Source organism: Amblyomma mixtum, chromosome 7 (assembly GCF_055824585.1).
Source record: "Amblyomma mixtum isolate Tamu chromosome 7, ASM5582458v1, whole genome shotgun sequence".
Taxonomy (NCBI): Eukaryota; Metazoa; Arthropoda; class Arachnida; order Ixodida; family Ixodidae; genus Amblyomma; species Amblyomma mixtum.
In genome coordinates this window covers 119,232,102-119,252,324 of record NC_143018.1, presented here as the reverse complement: position 1 = coordinate 119,252,324, position 20,223 = coordinate 119,232,102, and the positions used below count along the sequence as shown (strand labels likewise).

The 20,223-nt window shown below is 44.9% G+C and overlaps 1 protein-coding gene across 1 annotated transcript in view; it reads right to left on the bottom strand.

The window, feature by feature from the left end:
• Window positions 1-20,223, bottom strand: part of LOC149337329 (uncharacterized) — a 73,074-nt gene that overhangs the window by 30,994 nt on the left and 21,857 nt on the right. The window contains exons 4-7 of the mRNA XM_089554391.1: window positions 16,807-16,958; window positions 11,176-11,476; window positions 7,868-8,079; window positions 4,966-5,086 (exon numbers count right to left, since the gene is read on the bottom strand). Coding sequence (XP_089410517.1) covers window positions 4,966-5,086; window positions 7,868-8,079; window positions 11,176-11,476; window positions 16,807-16,958 — 786 coding nt within the window. The remainder of the gene's footprint in view (window positions 1-4,965; window positions 5,087-7,867; window positions 8,080-11,175; window positions 11,477-16,806; window positions 16,959-20,223) is intronic.

Genomic DNA, 20,223 nt, shown 5'->3' with positions numbered 1-20,223 from the left:
GCAATGTATACAAGATATCTGCCGTGTCAAGCGAGTTCTACAGTATTTGTTGGCCATGCACACGGGCCGGATGTCCCGGCCTCTACAGGTCTTGAAATGGTTCTTCAGGGCTCATTTCACCAGCTGCAAGCGCGAGCGTACATCCCAGGTCTGATGCAGCCGCAGTGGTGCATTGGCCATTAACGGCTGCCTCAGTTTTATTGAACTGATGGCACTGGACAAAGCTGTCAGACTGTAGCATCCACAGCTTCAGAAAATGGTGGCTTTCTCGCGCCCAATGTCCTCAGCCCTAGTATAATGGTGAAAGCTTGCTCAGAATGTCACTTAAGCGCTGTATTCGCGGTCCACGAACCTATGCGCGTCAGCACATCATTGGCGATGTGCATACCCAGAAATTCTGGACAAAAGCTTTAGTGAGCGGGAAACCCTTTTGAACGCAACGTTTGCATATAATGTAAGATTTCACTCTAACAATCAATATATCCGCAGATCACCGGACGGCAATCTTGCATCCCTATTTACATTAACATTTTTGCTATCGTCAAAAGAATTTCTTATTGATTTTCTATAGCGGTCTTAACTGTTCGATGCCATCGATGGGAACACTTTAAAGGAAGATTGTGTTGCTGATGAGAAGAGTGGAGCATTACCTTCCATATTTCCATAACAGTACCTTGCAATTTTTTATTTTTCAAAAATTTTGTGCGAGAGTATTAGCTATGCGTACATCCAAGCATGTCGTGTATGCAAAGAGACTTTTACATAAAGCATTGTCATCCATGTGCCCGTCTGCAGTCTACAGGGGCTTGCGATGGCGAAAGCAGCGTCTCCATTCAACAAAAGCCGCAAATTATTGAAAGGCACAGTGTCGATGGGGCAGTTCTTTTCACGTATCCGTTCATTTATTGTTCCCAAACTCGCTCCATTGGTACAGGACTTAGTAAAAGTTACATGCCTCCAGCTCTTTCAGGTGAAGTGGATATGGGTTGTGTAGTTGCACCTTCTATGACCTATGTAGGTTTGACGAAAAACGATTTCGGCGACTGAGGAGAAGGTCGGCCAGATATCATTTCGCATTGTCTTCATTCTCAGCTGCCGATGCATCTTCGCTTTGAAAAGCTCCTTAATCACAGATCTATCTTTTAAATTCTAAGTTCATTTCTTACCACACAAATATTAAGCGCCCGTGCCTAGCATCAGCGGCTTTGATATCCGTGCCTCCTGTAAGACTATTAGGAGGAATGCGCCCAGAGATAGAGAGAGCGCTCCGAAGAAAATGAAGGAGGCGGTTGCAGAAGGCGGAAATGGTTTCGGGGCGCGCGACGGGCACATCTTGCAAGACAGGGCGAAGGAAAGATCAGATATACAGGCAGTAGACGTCTCCTAGATTATCAGGAGGCAAAGACCCAGAAGAAAAAGAAGGAGAAGGAAAAGGACGGCGGAACTGGTGTTAAGAGGTACGTGGACCACAATGGCGGCGTCTGAGCTCGTAGATCACGTCACTACTCGACGAAACACATGCAAGTTCTGCGCTTGTGGAGCACAATAATGAGAAAGCATAATCACAGAGCAGTGTCCAAAACATCGTGTTTTGCAATGTGGCTCTCGTGCAGGGACATTACTGGGTAAAGTTTCACTAGAAGTGGATTCACAAGCACACTAGCCTCGTTCAGGCAGGAGGAGCTCAGCGCCCACGAAATTGGCCGCTCCAATCCCCCTGGTTCCTTTAAAGATTAGCTGACTGGTAGCTGACGCTCCCAGGCCGTAGATCTCGGGTTGCTGAAAAATGTTTTCGATTGGCCGGCTGAACATAGTGACAGGGATCACAATCTTTCACAGTTTTCGAACTGTGATTGTGATCACAGGCTGAACACAAGAATGATTGCGACTTGTGCAAGTGTTCCAGGACAGCTAAAAGAACGGCTCAAGCAGCTGCTTCAGGCGAGGTTTCGTAACCCGGAAAACTTATCAGTCCCGCCCAGAATCCCAGCACGAGTGTACTGGCTTTCCACTTAAAAGGAGAACCTTCGTATTCTTTAATGGCGTCGGAGGAGCCATGCTTACATTTATCCAACATTGTGAACATTTCTGTCACAAGGTTTAATAGGGATCTCAAACAGTCGTCTCTTCTCAACCTCGTGAGAAATACTTCCCTGATATCGGACTCTATCCTGAAGGGTTGCATCTCTAACTTTTGGTTACTAAAGCATCATTTTTAATTAGGCAACCGCTATTCTATGGAAGTGGTGGTGCGACACCTTTATTCGAACATCCTTTCTATTAGGCGTTGAGTACGTCCTGGGCCAAGGCCACGAGGGCACGTTGCAGCTTCAGATCGAGGGAGGCGAGCCAGATGGGCCACGGTGGGAGTGGGGGGAAAGGATAGGCGGTGGACTGGAAGGCTACGTGGCACTGTGTAAGCCAGTATTCTGCATCTGTATATGTGAGTGGACAGTTTGGGCACTGAGGTGTGGAACTGTACCGGTATAGATAAAGTTTGGCTGGTGTATATACGAGATTAAACTGTACTCAGCGAAGAATGCGAGCTTCACGGATCGATAAGGATGGGTGTGGTGGTGGCAAACCAGCTAAGTCCAATTTTTGCTGCGTGTAGTATTCGTCGACAGTGCGTTTGTAAGCCCTGACCGCCTGCTCCGTCGGTGGGCTCGTCCATGGGATCCCCGGCGCCCGGTGTACAGGGTGTCCCAGCTAAAAGTAACCAAGCTTTTAAAGAAGACGAAGTGTCCTAGCCCCGTGAGACCAACTGAGGGTTGTTGCCAGTCGCGTGTCCTAGTCTGCGGTATTTTTTTTATTGTGCAAACGTAATTAATTAGCAGAGACTGATTAGCTAACTTTTTAATTATTGCCTTTAGGAAGAAAGTGTCGATGCAGGAATTGTAGATCCCATAGAAAAATAACCGGTCGCGGTGTTTCCAACCATGTACCACTTATACAGCTTCTTTTATTTGCCTTAAAAGAAAGCCCGCGAAATACAAAAAGAACCACGTAATAAGGAAGCAGTTTCAGCGCTCCCAAACGACCGGTCAAGCAACGACATCTGCTTATGTTTGCAACGCTGCCCCGAACAGGGTTCGGCGTTTTGAGGTGGTGGCGAGATATGCGTCATGAAAAGTACGCGGGCGCTGCTTTTCAAGGAAGTGAAGCGCGGCTCGCATGGAGCGCTTTTTCACGCGAAACCTCGCCTCGAGTGATAGATATGTGGCCGTGCCGCCGAACCTGCACCGTCACGCGCTGAAGGAGCGGTCGCCCTAGCGCCCATGCGAGAGTTGCTGGCGTATATCTCGCAACCATCGCAAAACGACGAACCCCGTTCTGGACAGGGTTGCAAAGATAAGCGAATGTCGTTGTTTGATCGGTCGTCTGGGAGCGCTGAAATTGCTTCCCTATCACGTGATTCTTTTTGTATTTCGCGGGCTTTCTTTTAAGGCAAATAAAAGAAGCTGTATCAGTGGTACTTGGTTGGAAACACCGCAACCGGTTATTTTTCTATGGGATCTACAAATCCTGAATTGACGATTTCTTCCTAAAGGCAATAATTAAAAAGATAGCTAATCAGTCTCTGCTAATTAATTACGTTTGCACAATGAAAAAAATACCGCAGACTAGGACACGCGACTGGCAACAACCCTCAGTTGGTCTCACGGGGCTGGGACACTTCGTCTTTTTTAAAAGCTTGGTTACTTTTAGCTGGGACACCCTGTATAGTTTTGCAGGCAAGCTGGGGAGCCAGCTCATTGCCGGGAATGCCCGTGTGACCAGGGATTCACCGAAGGGTCACCGGTCGTTGGCTTAATGCTTTGAGGGCGGCATCTAAGTCCGATCTGGCAGGGAAGGGGAGGGCTCTTTCGTGGAAGGCCTGCGAGTCTGTATAGACAACGTATGCGGGGGCGGGGGGTAGGATGGCAAGCGCGTGATGGCATCGGCGACCCCTGTATTTCTAGGGCGAAAGTGGAGGGTGAGGAGGTCTATAGACGGGTTGTGTGAGTGCTGCCTTCAACCTTCTTCCTCCACCCTTGCCTCTCTACAACCGTTATTAAGTAGCATTAAACTCAGTGCAGTCATACGGCTTAGAATAATTATAATCATCAATTCCCTTCTGTCCCACTTAACGGTAGCCGTCCTGCTTAGATTAGCTCCCAGATCTAATGCCCCGGACAGGCGGTGGTCCGGGGTTGAATCCCGGACCTGCACTAATTTTCCATAATTTACGAGAGAGACAGAAAACTTTATTGTCAGCAATACGCTTGTGAATTTCTTGGTTACTTCAGCCGCTCCAGGTGGCCGGCAGTTTCTCAGTCCCTCATTTATGAAGTTTCTGCAAAAGCAGTGTAGCGGTCCTTACTAGAAGTATAGCTGGGCTAAGGATGCATGACATTGAGTAATTAATATCTTATTAAAAATCTACTCTGCCTTAGAGATTTAAGCTATAATATTGCACTAAGTTTCATAGGTAATTAATTTGTTGTCCCTTCCTTCCTGCTTCTGCTGATATCGCATCGCATAACTCGGCCATTTGTGAGAATGCATGATTGGTTTACTCGTTTATTGGGGTTTAACGTCCGAAAGTGAATGAGGCTGTGAGGGACGCCGTAGTGAAGGGCTCCGCAAATTTCGAACACCTGGGGTTTTTTAACTTGTGCTGAGAACGCGAAGCACACGGGCCTCTAGAAATTCGCCTTCACCAAAATTGGGCCGCCGCGGCTGAGATAAAACCCGTGTCTTTCTGGTTAGCAGCGTCGTAACCAGTGAGCCACTACGGCGGGGCTAGCGAATGCCGCTGGAAAAAGTATTGTCTTGCCCCAGCCAGAGCCTGGCTAGCGTTCTTGCCGCCTGAGCTGCATGCTTTTTTTAGCGCAGCTTGTTGCCCACCTTGAGCGAGCTAAGAGTAGAATTCGCGCGTAACAGGTCCCACGTGTTTTTCTCGCGCCCGTAACCAACACTCACCGCAACGCTGTAGGCAAGCCGATCCGTGTATAACGGCTCCAGCACCTTGCGGATATCGGCGAAGACCGAAGCCGCATGGATACGGGCTCCGGTGCAGTACACGATCCCGGAGGGACGCAATCTGAAACCATGGAAGGCAGTGAGCGCTGTACAGGAGCCTCCACATCAGAGCTCCTGCTTTGCTCTCTGCATCCCATACTTTTTACAGCACTCAGCTCCTTATGATCTCAGACATCAGCGCAGGTGTAATATCGACACCTGGTCGGATACAATTGCAAATCTGATGGCTACACGTGTAGGCGAGAGGTGCGACGGGCTTCGCCGAAATGTTTCAGGCAGCAAAGTGCACAAGCAGTCTGTCTAGCTCTTGTACGAGTCGTTCTTTGTTTGTATACTGGTTGGTTGGTTTATGGGGTTTAATGCCTCAAAGCGACTAAGTCTATGAGAGACGCCGTAGTTGAGGGCTCCGGAAATTTCGACCACCTGGGGTTCTTTCACGTGCACTGACATCGCACAGTACACGGGCCTCTAGAATTTCTCCTCCAAAGAAATTCAACCACCGCGGCCGGGATCGAACCCGCGTTTTTCGGGTCAGCGGCCGAGTACCATAACCACTGAGCCACCGCGGCGGCTTTTGTTTGTATACTGGTGGTTTTTTGCGTAGTTTGACGTTCGAAAAAAAATTGTCTAGCACTCATAACTCAATCTGATACCACATTTTGATGTAGTTTGGCGAACTTGCTGAGTTTGCAAAAACCATGGCTAATCCTCGTTTGCCCATAAGCTTCGGTTGGGAAATCGTAAAGTTCGCCGCCGAGACAATTATTTTTCTCATTACTTGAGAGCTACAAAAACTCACTTTGCGGCTGCTTTCCTTTGGCAGATACGCCCGAGTTACCTTGTGCACGCTTCCTTTCAAGGCTCGATCTGCTATCACACCCCTATATAATCTGTGCCGAGGCACTCAGCATTAAGAGTGTCAGAACAGGCATGTGCGTGCAAAACAGATGTTTTTCACTTTAGCAGGACCCAATGCTAGAAGTGGTTCTATCAAAAACATCGAAAGACTATTCCTAACCAATGTACTGAACAGCGTGTTTATTGCCACATCAGGCGGAGTTGCTTCCGTTCCAACTCCCACTGAATGTGTGCTGCCAGAAGATCTGATTTCGTGATGTACGGTAAAATCGCAAAGACAACACTGCTAATTTTATGTACAAATAGAAAGGAGAAGAGAACACAAAGCTTCGCCTTACTTGTCGCTGCTCAAGCGGTGTTTTTTTCGCGCTTTTGCCATATAAGTGCTCTCATGCTTTCGTTACCGGCAGCTTCAGTGAGGAAAACCTAGGCTTTGCATCGGAAGCACCCCTAATGGCATACTTCGATGCAAACATTGGTGACTTCACCGTTATTGCGTGATACTCGAGCCATAATGTAGCAGTTGTCGCTGCCATGAATTTACACAAAAGCATTTTTGAATGGTTCAAGTTATCGTTAGGCACAGGCATTTTTTTTTTACTTGAATTTAGTTCGTAGGATGAAAGTGTCACCTTATGTGCACAATTTCTTCGACAACCTCCAAAAAATAACTAAACGAGCAAGTGGGAAATTGGTGTTTTTATCGCCGGAGTTGACAAAACAGTGCAAAAGGGTCATCTACACCGTCACTGAGGATGTAAGCAGTCCCATCAGGCAGCAGCGGCTGCCCGAGGCATGGTCGGGTAAAGTGGTCTATTCGATTCCGTTGCCCTGTTGACGATCCTACATCGGCCAGACTGGCAGATGTTTCAATGAGAGCCTCAGGGAACAGAACAACGTCACTTGTGTTTCTAGACACTAAAGTGTATACATTGCCGAAACTGCGAGCAGTGTAAGCAGCATGGGCCATTCTTTGAACGAACCATATTCCTTCGCAAGTGCGCTGAGAAGACCACGAGGGAGATAGTTGAAGCTGGTGGAATTGCAAAGCTTCAAAAGGATTTGCATCAGCATGCCATCTGTGCTGTTAAGCGATAAGGGACACAATTTCTTATGCACAGTGACCCAACAATTCGCTTGTCTGGACCAGTTCACGTGTCATGGTCTACTCTGTCTTTGTGGAGTGAGGAATTTTGTTGTTTTCAGAAACACGGAATTTGGTGCTTGGTTTAGTTTGGTTTATTGGTTTAACGTCCCAAAGCAACTCAGGCTTGAGGGACGCTGTAGTGAAGGGCTCGGCAAATTTCGACCACCTGGTGATCTTAAATGTCCACTGACATAGCACAGCACACGGGCCTCTAGAATTTCGCCTCCATCGAATTTGAGCCGCCGTGGCCGGGATCGAACCCGCGTCTTTTGGGTCAGCAGCCGAGCGCCATGACCACTGAGCCACCGCGTCGGGCCGGAATTTGGTGCGATGCTATGGCCGACGCTGCTAACGGTTAGGAAACTGACATTTCACCAATGTTTGGGGGTTCCTGCTTGCGTTGGCCTACGCACCGATATGTAGAAATGTAGGCACAGCACACTGCAATAATAATCTCCTTGTGGCCTGTTTCCTTCACACCGTGTCTTTTATGTGCGCTGTGAGGAATGGAAGCATGCACAACCAACTAAGCCAGCAGTTCTTCATCAGCAAAAACTCGCTTACCGAGTTCAGAGTATGAGCATAGTCCTCTTTTACTTCTACTCCTGACCTCTGCCCACTGTGTATATATGTCGGACTTTTTTGGCATTTATTCATTACCGTTGAAAGCCAGCATTGTGTTCTGCGCTCTATTTTCATCCTAGTACAGTGTAAGGGAACGTGTCTCAGACCACTCGAGCTGCAGAGCCACCATCACTCCAACGCAACTTCCAGAGTGAAAAATTTCCTTCGCTCTCCGGATTTCTTAACTGGGCCTCATCAGCCACTACGAAGTACCTGTGCGTGGCGACAATGAAGAATTTGACTGCCGAGAGACTTGAAGGCTGCTCGAAAAGAGGATAGTCCCGTTGGATGATCTTTGCGTCTGGTGGCAGAGTAACGAGCACTTCGTGCTCGCGCCCGTTGAACTGCTGGAGGAAGAGCAAGAACCTCCTCGCATCGAAAGTGCCGCAGTTGTTGCTCGGACGGTCCCAGTCGAGATTGAATCCCTGCGGAGAAAGCCTTGTGCATCATCTGATAGTCGCGTCGAAAAGGAATTTCGTGCAAGGTACACGCACATGTGTGTGTGTGTGCGTGTGCGTGTACGTGTGCGTGTGCGTGTGCGCGTGCGTGCGCGCGCGGTCTATTTTTATGTCCCATTTATGGGCAGCCTGTTTATATTTCTGCTGGAGTTGCACAAATTAGGTTCATGAAGCTGTTATGACCAAAATAAAACAACTAACAGTTGTTTAACTATGTTACACGGATGACGGAGCGACGGCTAGTCTGTCACGCAAATATTTTTAAGCGACATGGTTTGGTTCGTTTTGCTGTCGAACTCTCTCAAAAGTCAATGTCAAACCTAACAGTACGACAAAGGTAAAATAAGGCTGGACATGGTTTCATGCAAATCTAAGAAAGTCAAATATGGTGGGTAGCCAAATGTTGGCTACCCACGATAAGAAGTGACCAGGGTCCAATTTTGAGATTACTATTGGGATGCACATAGTCAAATTAGCGCGGACAACGAATGTGCTCCAAATCAAAGGTCGGCCAAATTTGGGAGTGGCCTGTGCCAAACTTGAAGACTGCCGCAGTACCGACGACATTCAAATTAGCCTGACCATAGATTTTTGCCCAAATGGATGAACGTTAATTTTTAAATGTGGGGTGGTCCAAATTTGGTGGGTGGGTGGGCAAGATTTCGAAAATGACCGGGTCTAATTTAGAGGCACACCCGCATTGCTGTAGTAGAGTACGCTTCCGCATCTTACTTAAGGCAGTTGCTATTCAATCGCCAAGTCCGAAGGTCGATTCCAAGTCCTATACACAGACTGAGCTGAAACTAGAGCTTCGCATTGAGTGCAGTTATCGATCCATTATAATATATATATATATATATATAATGTATTACTAATTTATCATCTTATAATATATAATAATATATTACTTGTCGGGCTTCGTTTTTATTCCAAACCTAAATACCGACGGCTTGAAATTTGCCTAGCTCTGCGTAAACAATCAAGGAAAACATATTCTCCCCATATCACGTAATACTCCAGCAATTAAATTGCAAAGATTCTACCCTCAGATAAACAAAATCTTTCACAGCTGAGGCTATCATAGCTTTGGCTTTGGCATATAGCCCTGCATTTTAGCGCTAAATCTGCAGCGTCCGCCGTAAACCCTCAATTACCTAGCAAAATAATTTAGCATTCTTTTGTTGATAAAGTTTGTATTTATGCATGTTAATTGAAATAACTTGGAATACATTGAATTGGGTGGCAACTTGGAAGCAAAGAAAGCTCTTCTCCACACCTAAAACAGAGAACAAAAGAGAGGGGATTTGTGGGCAGCGACGGGTGTTCAGATAAGATTTCGATGAATCCCACGAGCATGGCTACGTTTTCTGTTATCTATGACAATGCAGATTCCACGTCGAAGTACAGGGCAGCAGGCTAAACCAAGCAGCTTTCGTTGAATTTTTCGCTATGGCAAGCTGCACATATCTTATTCTGCAAGTACGACTTGTGGATTCTACCACTCTGCGTTGTGTTGGCTCGACGAGGAATGCCCAACCTCAGTGAAGGTTACGAAGCCTAACATCGTCTGGATGTAACACGCTGGCTAAATGTGTTGAAGCGTTCCGCAGGAGAGAGAGCCGTTAGGGAAGAGTAATCGCTGCGGCACTACGCGCACAATTTTTATCTACAGCATGGATGTAACCTTCCAGCCGGCTTGACTCGCCGTGTGGACATGGCTCTGCGCAAAATTCTAGTGGCTACACCGCTGACTCTTCCCTTCAGAGCATCCTGAACATAAGATGTCGCAGACACCTCTGCTGACATGTCCCTTCTCTGCTGAAAAAAAGTTCTATGATGCAATAACCTGATAGAGGCTTCATCATAGAAAATCATACAATCTGAATGATATATCATACAGCTTGTATGATATTCTATGACATCTCTATGATGACACTATGACTTTACAGAATTGTATGGCATTTGTGTGACAATTTTCTATGGTTTGTATGACAAGTCTATGATTTTTGTATGAAGAACTGTGTGAGTTTATTGCATCATACAACTTTTTTCAGCCGGGTTCTGTACGGCCCTCACTACGCAGGCAAAGTTTAGCCAATTCTTAAAATTTTGCCCAGACGTTGTGCTCGACCTTTGACTCAGCGAGGACTACCGCCCAAATGCCCGACATACACACGCATCTGGACGCACCAGCCTCACAATCGAGCTGTTTTAGCATTCAAGAACGGCACCAGCCCGTACCATTTTCTTTATTTTTTTCCCCACAAAAGAAGAATATGGTCTATAAAATATATCAAAATTATATCGTCTTTGTTCGGCCAGCAGTTCCCGCCGGAACAAATCTTATTCTGTATGTTATCGGTGTGAGAAAAACCACGGAAGCATTAATCAGCAGACGGCTGGGAGCGAACACAGGCTGTTCAGTACGTTTTTTAATACAAAAACAGTGACGATGATCCATCCCGTCTGAAGCTGATGCCTCTTGCAGTCAAGCGTCCACTCTGCATAGGCAGCATTTAATAGCACATACACACCGAATCTAGTGTGCTAGGGGTGTCAACTAACAATCATCAACTAACTGCCCCGCCCCACACACTGTAACTCAACCTCCGAAAGCACCTTCCCATCACCTACCTTCAGACTACACGAGGCCTCCATCAACTGAAGCTCTTGCAGCAGCGGAACGCGAAAGTGAACGCGAAGTCGAGTTCAAAAACAGTGGTAAAGAGCGAAGCCGTACAGAAGCATCATCCGCCTCCTCACCATACTACCTTAGTCGGCTTCCCACCCCCACCTCCATTGTTCACCCACTCCCGCCCACATCACCCGCCAAAAATATGGTTGCGCTTGGGAAGCCTCGGCTTAATGTAAGGGTATTCATTACAGCAAAGGCAATCGACGCATCAAAGGCCTGATCGGCAAGGAATTTTTCTCTCTTTATAACTGGACCCAACCAATACAAACATTTTTTTTCTCACACCGTTTTCTTGCTTTAATCGGCTGTGGTCACTGCAGCAACTTATCCCATGCTCCCACGCCAACCCAGAGGCGAATGCAGCGTACCGCGTAGCCATGCTCCTTTAACATCGTGCGCATCTCTTGTGCCAGGGCGACCACGCTAGGGGCACTTGCAGCGAGAGGAACGCTGTCAGCACGGCTGCCCCCGAGTGTGGCGTAGAGCTTCATCTGGCTTCCTCGGTGCGTAGAGAGCGAGTTGTTGTAGGGTAGGCCAGATCCGGGAGCATTTCCAGATCGTCGCTTCATACGAAGCTGCTGAGAGGCACTGTCGTAATACATTGAGTACACAATTATGTCGGTGCAGAAGTTGTAAGGCCCGGAATACGCGAAGGCTGTCGTGAGGTTACTGCATACAGAAAGCAAAAGAGAAGATTTTTTGGTCACCTTTTCACTGAATAAATAAAAGTTCGCGAGATTCATTTAAGAACTAAGATACTGCAACGTGCGTGTGACATATATTAATAGGCTTCAAATTTCTACCTGTATCCATATACCGGCTGAGTCACCCGTGTAATCGTTAACATGCTAAAAACGTTTAAGTAGCAGCAACCTTGCAGGGGTGTCTGTCCAGTCGTTCAGCAGTCAAAGCACTAGTTTTATGTATCTTCCTTCCACCAGATAAACAAAGCACACCACCTCCACATTCCTGTTTTAACCGTCTCTAGCTACTGGGTTCAATTTCGTCCGGATGTTCAATTATCAACTGTTTTCCGCATTGCTCCACAGAGTGGGCGATAGACTTTACAAAGCTTTTTTGCCCAGAGAGTAGAAAAAACTCTTCACTAACTTTCTGACAAGCATCCTCCCAAAATTCTTTTTTTATATTTATAAATCGCATTCTACTCGGGGGCGAGAAGGTTCAGGATTTCCTAACACCGAATCCGATATCCTCGAATTCAATTCTGTGCAGCAATCAAAAGAGCGCGTTCTGAATTGTTTGAAACAAATAAAACACGCTTTGAAGCACTCCAAGTATTTTTGAACAGCCGGAACAAAACTAACCTGACGTTGATGGGCTTTCATAACGAAATGAAATTTTCGTATGGACGCGATGCGAACGTGTGAGGCTAGACTGTATAAAGCTGCAGTACAAAAAAAAAACAGAAACTAGAAAGCAAGCGCCGCCTAAGTTTCATCAGAACGAATATATTGCTGTGAATGGCAATCTCTGGAATCTGCCGCGAGCTACAGCAAACAGCTGAACACACAGCCAGATTTCCTTTGCGCAATGCTGCATCAGGGTATGTTCCGAGCGTGACAATACGTGGGCATGACTCCGGTATAGTCAGTTACGAACTTTCGGGTAAAGCTCGTTGACGTTCGTCAATCCCGTTAAGAAAATTCTCCAATCCGTAGCTGTCGCATGAAACACCTCAGACAGCTGCTCTAGCTCATTTAATCTAAAAAATTCCACTAGAATGCGGATCAATAAAATATTCCGCAAAATAAAAATATGCACTTGTATGCATGCGCATTATGCACATATTTACACGAAGCGTTTTGCTTTGAAGAGTACAATGAGAAGGACAACAGAGCGTTTCACTGTAGAAACATTTTGCTGAGTGGGTTAAAGTGAGATATCGGGTTTGTGTGACTATCCTGTTATGCATGGTAGTTGTCACAAATCAAGGTATTTTTTTAGGCGGAGAGGGGCGCGGCCAATGAGTGCTTTTGCAGTAATAATGTGTGCTGCGTTCAGAGAGTGGTGCAGAATTTCGATCAAACCGGTCCTATGACATATTTTTAGGTTTGGTCTATGAGGTTTAACATCCCAAAGCGACTAAGGCTATGAGAGACGCCGTAGTGGAGGGCTGCGGAAATTTCGACCACCTGGGATTATTTAACGTGCACTGACATCGCACAGTACACGGGACTCGAATTTCTCCTCCAAAGAAATTCAACCGCCGCGGCCGGGATCGAACCCGCGTCTTAAAATCCTCAAAACGTAATAAGCTCTACCATTTTTGAATTCCTTCTGCCTGTGATGGCTGAGCTCATTCTGCAGTTTTAAAGCACCGTATTGCAGCGAATATTTGTAGTGTTTGTTCATTCTTCAAAGCCGCCGTCACGCCACTTCATTGCTTTGTGTGTGAAGACGCGACAAAATTTATCTCTATTGATAACATCCAGGTGGAGCAGATTCTACTTTGTTCTAGAATGTTTCCAGTTTGCACGCATATCTCGAAAGCTTGCTATCAGCTTTAAATTCCCATATTCAAGTCAACTGATCGCCTGAGTGTATCCAATTACCGTCCAATTTCCTTGACCTCAACCAGTTGCAAAATATTGGAACATATAATCTGCCGACACTTGACCGTATTTCCCGAAGAAAACAAACTGTTATCAGACGCACAGCACGGGTTTCGGCGTGGTGTGTCGACTGTAACGCAGCTCCTTAGTGCATGCCATGATTTTTCACTCGCGATTAATAACAAAGAACAGATTGATGCTATATTTTTAGACTATGCGAAAGCATTTGATAAAGTGCCACATAATAAATTATTACAGAAACTTTACGACATGGGAATAAATAGCAGACTTATCGAGTTCATTAGGGGTTACCTAGAAAACAGGTATCAGTACGTCCAAGTTGACAAGTACTGCTCGGAGGCACTGCAGGTGACATCAGGGGTACCACAAGGCTCGGTTCTGGGACCGATTTTATTCCTTATTTATGTTAATGATATCGTAAAATTCATACACAGTGATGTTAAGATAAAGCTTTTCGCAGATGACTGCGTTCTTTACACCTCTGTTAAATGCGCAACTGACCAAATTAAACTTAACAAAGCCCTTGCTGACGTTTCAGGTTGGTGCGCAAATTGGAACATCTTTTTAAATGCTGATAAGTGCTTAGTCCTCCGTATATCCAGGAACAAAACCATTTACAACATTCTTATTCTGTAAATGGCACTGCACTTAAGGAATCGCCGTCTGTTAAATACCTCGGAGTTACTATTACACACAATCTGAGTTGGGATTTTCATATTAATACAGTCTGCACCAAAGCCTTTAAATCTCTCTGGTTTATTAGACGCAAGCTTTCAAAAGCCCCCATGCACGTGAAACTAGCAGCCTATAAAGCGTTGGTTCGGCCATGTCTGGAATATGCCTCGTGTCTATGGGACCCTTATAAAAAGAAAAATATTTCCAAATTAGAAAGGGTTCAAAGAACCGCGGCCAGATTCATTTGTAATAAATATATACGCACTGACAGCGTGACAGAAATGATTGATTATCTTGGTCTCGAGACACTACGAGCGAGGCGTTCCGAATGCAGATTAAAATACTTATATTTAATATATAACAATATAATAGACATCAACAATCATAATTTCATTACCCCTCACACACTACGCACAAGCTCGCGTTTTGATAACGGGAAAATGATTCGTGAATATAGCCCCCTAAACGATACCTTTAAGTATTCATTTTTTCCGAGAACCATACGCGCTTGGAATAAATTACCTAAGAATATTGTCGACAGTCCCAGTGCGCAAGAGTTCATTAAAAACCTAAAAATGCTGGGGTGAAGTGGTACTTGTACTTGTATTCTTATATTGTTTCTTGTATTCGTGTATTCTTGTATTCTTGATTCTAGTAATTGTTTTTTTTTGTGTCCACTCCTGCTTGGAGTCAGCTGACTCTGCAGTATTCCCAAATAAATAAATAAATTGAGTGTAGCATAGAGCGGCAGGCACTCTCTTCGACAACAGCCTAGCACGGTTTCGTGGGCTCAAGTGAGCATACTAAAGTTTGATTTGGAAGCCCTTTCCGCTGTCTTCCCGCATGCCGGTCTGCCGCCACCACTAGCCGATAATATTACCTCTGACTAGGCGTCTACCCCTAACTTTCCTGAATGGATATCCCAGGTGTTACAGGGATGCCGATCACTAATTTTTGAAAATAGAGTTTTTCAGGTAAAGAGAGGCTTTTTGCGGCACAGTAATACTAGTTTTGGCGGATGTCAAGAAACAGGCGAATTACGTGAATAGAAAGATGATTAACCAAATTTTAATACTTAACTTTTTAGATATTACCGATAGGCACCAGGCTAGATTCGAGGTTTCTAGCCAGTTGTTAGTAATAGACACAGCAGTTTTTAGAATTTCGAAAACGCCATTGCCGTCGGCGCTGTGGCTTGACAAAATTTTGCTATTTCGACTAGTTACGTGCACAAGAGGGGTTGCTTTGAGTGCATGTTTTTCGAAACGTATGTATTTCTTCACGATGTAGCCAAAATGTGAGTAGCCACAGCGACAATGGGAATCGTGTTTTCGAAATTCTAAAAAGTGATATGGTTATTACTAACGGCCGGCAACTAATAAGTAATTGTAGTCAGGCGCCTATCAGAAATAGATGAAAATTGAAGTTTTATAAGTCAGTTTAATACTTTGATTTATAGCATGATTCAATGTTTATTGAGGTATGTCAACAGTGGCAGTACTATGCAGCAAAAATATTCTGTTTACCTCAAAGGCCCTGCTTTTAAAAACTAGCGATCGGCGTCCATGAAACACTAGGTATATTCCCGACAGTATGTGACACAACTGTTCGTCCAACCTTTCATTTCAATTTTTTATTTCAGTTTATTTGTTTGATTCTGATTTACAGAAACCGGAGAAAAGGCAAAAGGTGAGAAGCCTAACAAAGGCCTCTGCTCCATATGTAGTTCAGCAGACAGGCGTCAAAAACTTAAAACACCACTGCAAAGAATTGCTTCCCTTTTTAGGGAAGCAATAAGTCAAATAAGCCAAATGGATTCAATAGTTTCTTGAATTATTACTTTCTTAAGGAACTTTTTCGTATTGGCTTGTGTGAAATCAAGTAGTTTTTAAGGGCGATTTGGTAGAGACAGATATTTGAAACTGTACGTGTGGCCTACCGTAGTTTCTCCTGACTGTAGGGAATTTTCTGCTATGTGTGTGGAAGCAATATTCTGCAGCGAAGTTTGATGCGCTCTAATGTTTCATGTTCTGGACATGCTGTAAGAGCTTATAACAGTATAATTGGTTAGCCTTTATCAGTGAATAATTTCTGAACAATCGATCTGTCGATAAATATTGTGGATGGCCACGATAGTTTTCAAATATGCCCAATACTAGCTTCTATAGAGTAATCAGCTGATAAAAATTGGCCTGCATGGTTGTTCCCCAGATTAGCGAGCAATAAGCCGTTCTGGAGTTAAAGAGGGTATAATATAGCGAGGTTCTAAGCCATCGTGGTATCAATGGGATTAGTTTCTAAATACTGCCTACTGCGTTACTTAACTCGGCCGCCAGTTTCGACACGGGAACATTCCCTGACAACGCACCCTGAAACCACACACCCAAAACTTCTTAAATCTGAACCCGCTCTAGACCGACACCATGAAAATTAAGCTCCATATCAGAGGTGATTGGTTTATTTATGGGTGCGAATATCATATACCTTGTCTTGCTGGTATTCAGCAGCAAGTTTTCTTGTTAAGCCAGCCCGAAAGACGTTTCAAGCAATAATTAGTATCATATTAAATTTTAATAAGTGAAGCACTCGCGGAAAAAAACGTATTGTCGTCTGCGTGCATAAATATTTTCTCTATAATAATTCTACAGAATTACATAATTTTACATAATTACATATATAGTACATAATTTTATATGCGCACATAATTAACCTTCATCTTGTGATACGTACAGTGTGTCCAAAACGCAGAATACTCGACGGAGATTCAGCGTTTCAGCCTCGTTGCTGCGGGAAATGTTGAAGCTAGCGAATGCTGACACGTTACTGTAGTCCGGCGAGAAACTGCAGTCGTCCGGCCGACCATCTTTGTCGTCGTAGAGAACCTGCGCAAGAAAATGCGGGTTACCTCTTCGTCATGTGTCTCTCCATGCCCTCGTTCCACCTATATACCTTTTACACTCGACGTATTCTCATAGCAATCGCGTTTCGACTGCAAAGGTTGTCTATTGGTATCAGAAACCTGCTTGGACGTGAGCAAAGGCTGATGCGCTGCGATTTCAATAGTCGCTCGATGAATATACAGGGACGAGCGTAGAGGCGTGCGCTTCCACGCCATCACAAATAAATAAATGAATGCGACCCAACCTCGTTATCTTTTATTGTTTCGCTCTTTATAATCGTATTCGTGGAGTACTATGCTGACATCTATTGACCACTGAAGAAAGTGCATCGATAGAAATTAGTGCTCAGCTTGTCAATGACGAATCGTTTTTGCTTTGTGGAAGATGATTGCGCTTAAACATGCCAGGGGCCAACGCCGTGCGACACAGAGAGATGTATAATTGGCTGCAGCAAGAACAATGAATTTATAACGATAAATCGCGTGCACGACAATAAAGTGGCATTAGTGTCAGACAATCGCATCTTTGTGGGCGATATTGCTGGCACAAGCACACACACATGATCAACAGATTTTGAATCACAGGAGAAAATATTTAGTGCGGCTGTTGTCATTATATTGATTCGCCGGTGTTTAGAGAAATACTGTTTGGTTTTCAACAAATTCAGCTCCAAGCTTTGAAGGAGTGTGGCGGACAGTATAACTTGCGACTGTTGTATATTCCAACTTTAATGGCTGTCGGAATTGACCAGTCATAAATCGTAAGAACGAGGGAAGAAAAATTTAACTAAAGGAGTATTCCAAAATTTGTAGGCTTAGATTTGGTTTCGAATCCATCAGAAAACCTCGAGCTTTTGTATTTTTGACTCAGCTGCACACGTTGGAAGATTCTACGTATGTTACGCAGCTTAAAAGCATGTTATTTTTTCATGCGAAGAAAAGTGTTCATAGTGTAATATAAAGCCACTTCTGGGGGTCATGTAATCAACAATTAACTGCTAACGGCTTCGAGGGTAACGCTGGCTTTCAAGAGACAAACAATGAATGCCACAACGGCACATGCATACTTGTGCTTAGGACCCTTTGATATGCTATTTCCAGGATATTTTCAAACGAAATCATTGATATGAGAACTTCTTTATACTTAATGCACTAATGCTCCAATGTGAGATAGGGAACAATAAATAGTATGCCTATGCATATGATAGGAGTAAACAAAATTAGCGCGTGCCTCGTTTAAAATATCTCATTTTTGCGCGACAAATGGCGTGGCTTCTAACAGAGCATCTTTATGAAAATAAACATTTAATCGGGACTGTACAGGAGTAAAAAAAAAAGTAAGCAGAAAGCAATGTCAGAAAGGAAATTTTACCAATATGGTTCATTGTCGTTTCATAGTATAACAGCACAGGAGTCCAGGACAAATGCGAAGCCAGACAACACGAGTGCCGACATTCAACTAAACTTCATTACACACCTGAATACATTTAATCCTTTCCTGCAAAGACAGAGTTTAAAAAACCAAACTTATCAACCCTGATCCAGACTTACAACTCCGCAGAGGCCCCGTCCAAAAAATTTCATTTCGTGGTTGTCAAGAGAAAATGACGGTTCGCTGACACAAAAAGAACCACCCTTACATATTTGGTAAGCCTCGCCTATCGCGCTTAGTCTGTGGCTGTTTGTGAAAACGTCTCGTGCTCCATGAAACAGAGGGTTGTATGGGTAATCTCGTTGGAAACAATTAACAGGTAGATTAGATCCCATACCGCTGTCCAAAGATTTGAGTTGTGTTCCATTTGGCGGATTTCCATACAACTTCCCGTCTGTTCAGCGTAGAAGCCACCGCAAGAAGAGGTGTCCGATAACAAACACATTTACACAATGTACTACTTTAACAACGTGCTTTACAAGCCTATCTTTTCTCTTTCTCCTTGTTGCAGTCAGGCTGCCGCCTCCACTTTACTGCCGAGAAAATATTGGCCGCTTTACGGCGTGAAGAAAAACAAACATCAACTTTGTATTTTCTTCGTACTTCTCGCATTCTGTGCGACACGCCCAGTACATAACGGGATGACGGCTAGCTTTCTACAGACTTGTTCCTCATTCTGCCTCGGGGCGTGACTCTGGTCCGCTTGGTCTTAGCAGTCACAGTTTTCCACAATCTTGCAATCAACATGTTGGGATACCCTGCTTCCCTGAGCCTGTCAATCTGATCATCCACGCTCATCGCAACTTGATGTAGACAATGATTGTTTCAGGCTTTGGAATACAAGACATGTGAGGCCATCTTTAACCAACTTCGATTGACGAAGGTGATAGCTAAGCAGTGGCTTGACCGAAAGGGGGGAGAACTTCTAGCGAATGTGACGTGGCTGGAGAGATAATCCAGCTCTACGAAGTGCATCTTGGCTTCGTTTGTGGATTCGATGGTAAAAGTGAGGCCTTGACCATGTCTATCGAACATGCCCAAAACGCCTTGTGAGCAATGTTCTTTCCTTGCAAAAGTGAGGTAATCATCAACGTACCTATGTACCTTCAATTTACCACCAGTTAACTGCGCCGCTATTGCCCGATCAAAACAGCTAAGAAAGACGTCGCTAAGCAATGGTGTTATACGGGCTCAGTTCGTACGTATACACCATCCTTCCAGGCAACAATGGTCGATCTCAGGTACGGTTGGTTGGTTTGGTTTATGGGGTTTAACGTCCCAAAGCGACTAAGGCTATGAGAGACGCCGTAGTGGAGGGCTCCGGTACGTGCACAGCGCTTCTACAATGGCATCAACCGAAATACGAAATACATTGCTGAAACGCACCTCCAAATCCTCTTCATTTATGCACTTTCTGACATAAGGCAACAAACAATTGCTGAGGAGCTGAGTAATATAAGCCTACAACTTCGACGCTAAACACATGGCAGTGCCCATGATTCGTTGACAGAAGGTAGTCCCGAAGAACATCTCAGTTCCGTGCCCGGAACAGGTCTTCAGTGGCCAAGGAAGCAAGCGACGAATGCGCTTCCTATAGAACGGTGTTCGCCGCACTTTGCTCACACGCAAGCGACACATGTGTACAGGCGATACGGGGGCGACACATGTGTACAGGGTACTGATACTGGACGATGCAGTTGTGGATCCACTTCATCTTAAGATGTTGAAACTTGGTGCGGAATTCTACTTATTGGGGATCATTTCACTCCAGGATCCTGAGGGGCGACGTCAACACTGCATCTCGGATTGCTTCTCC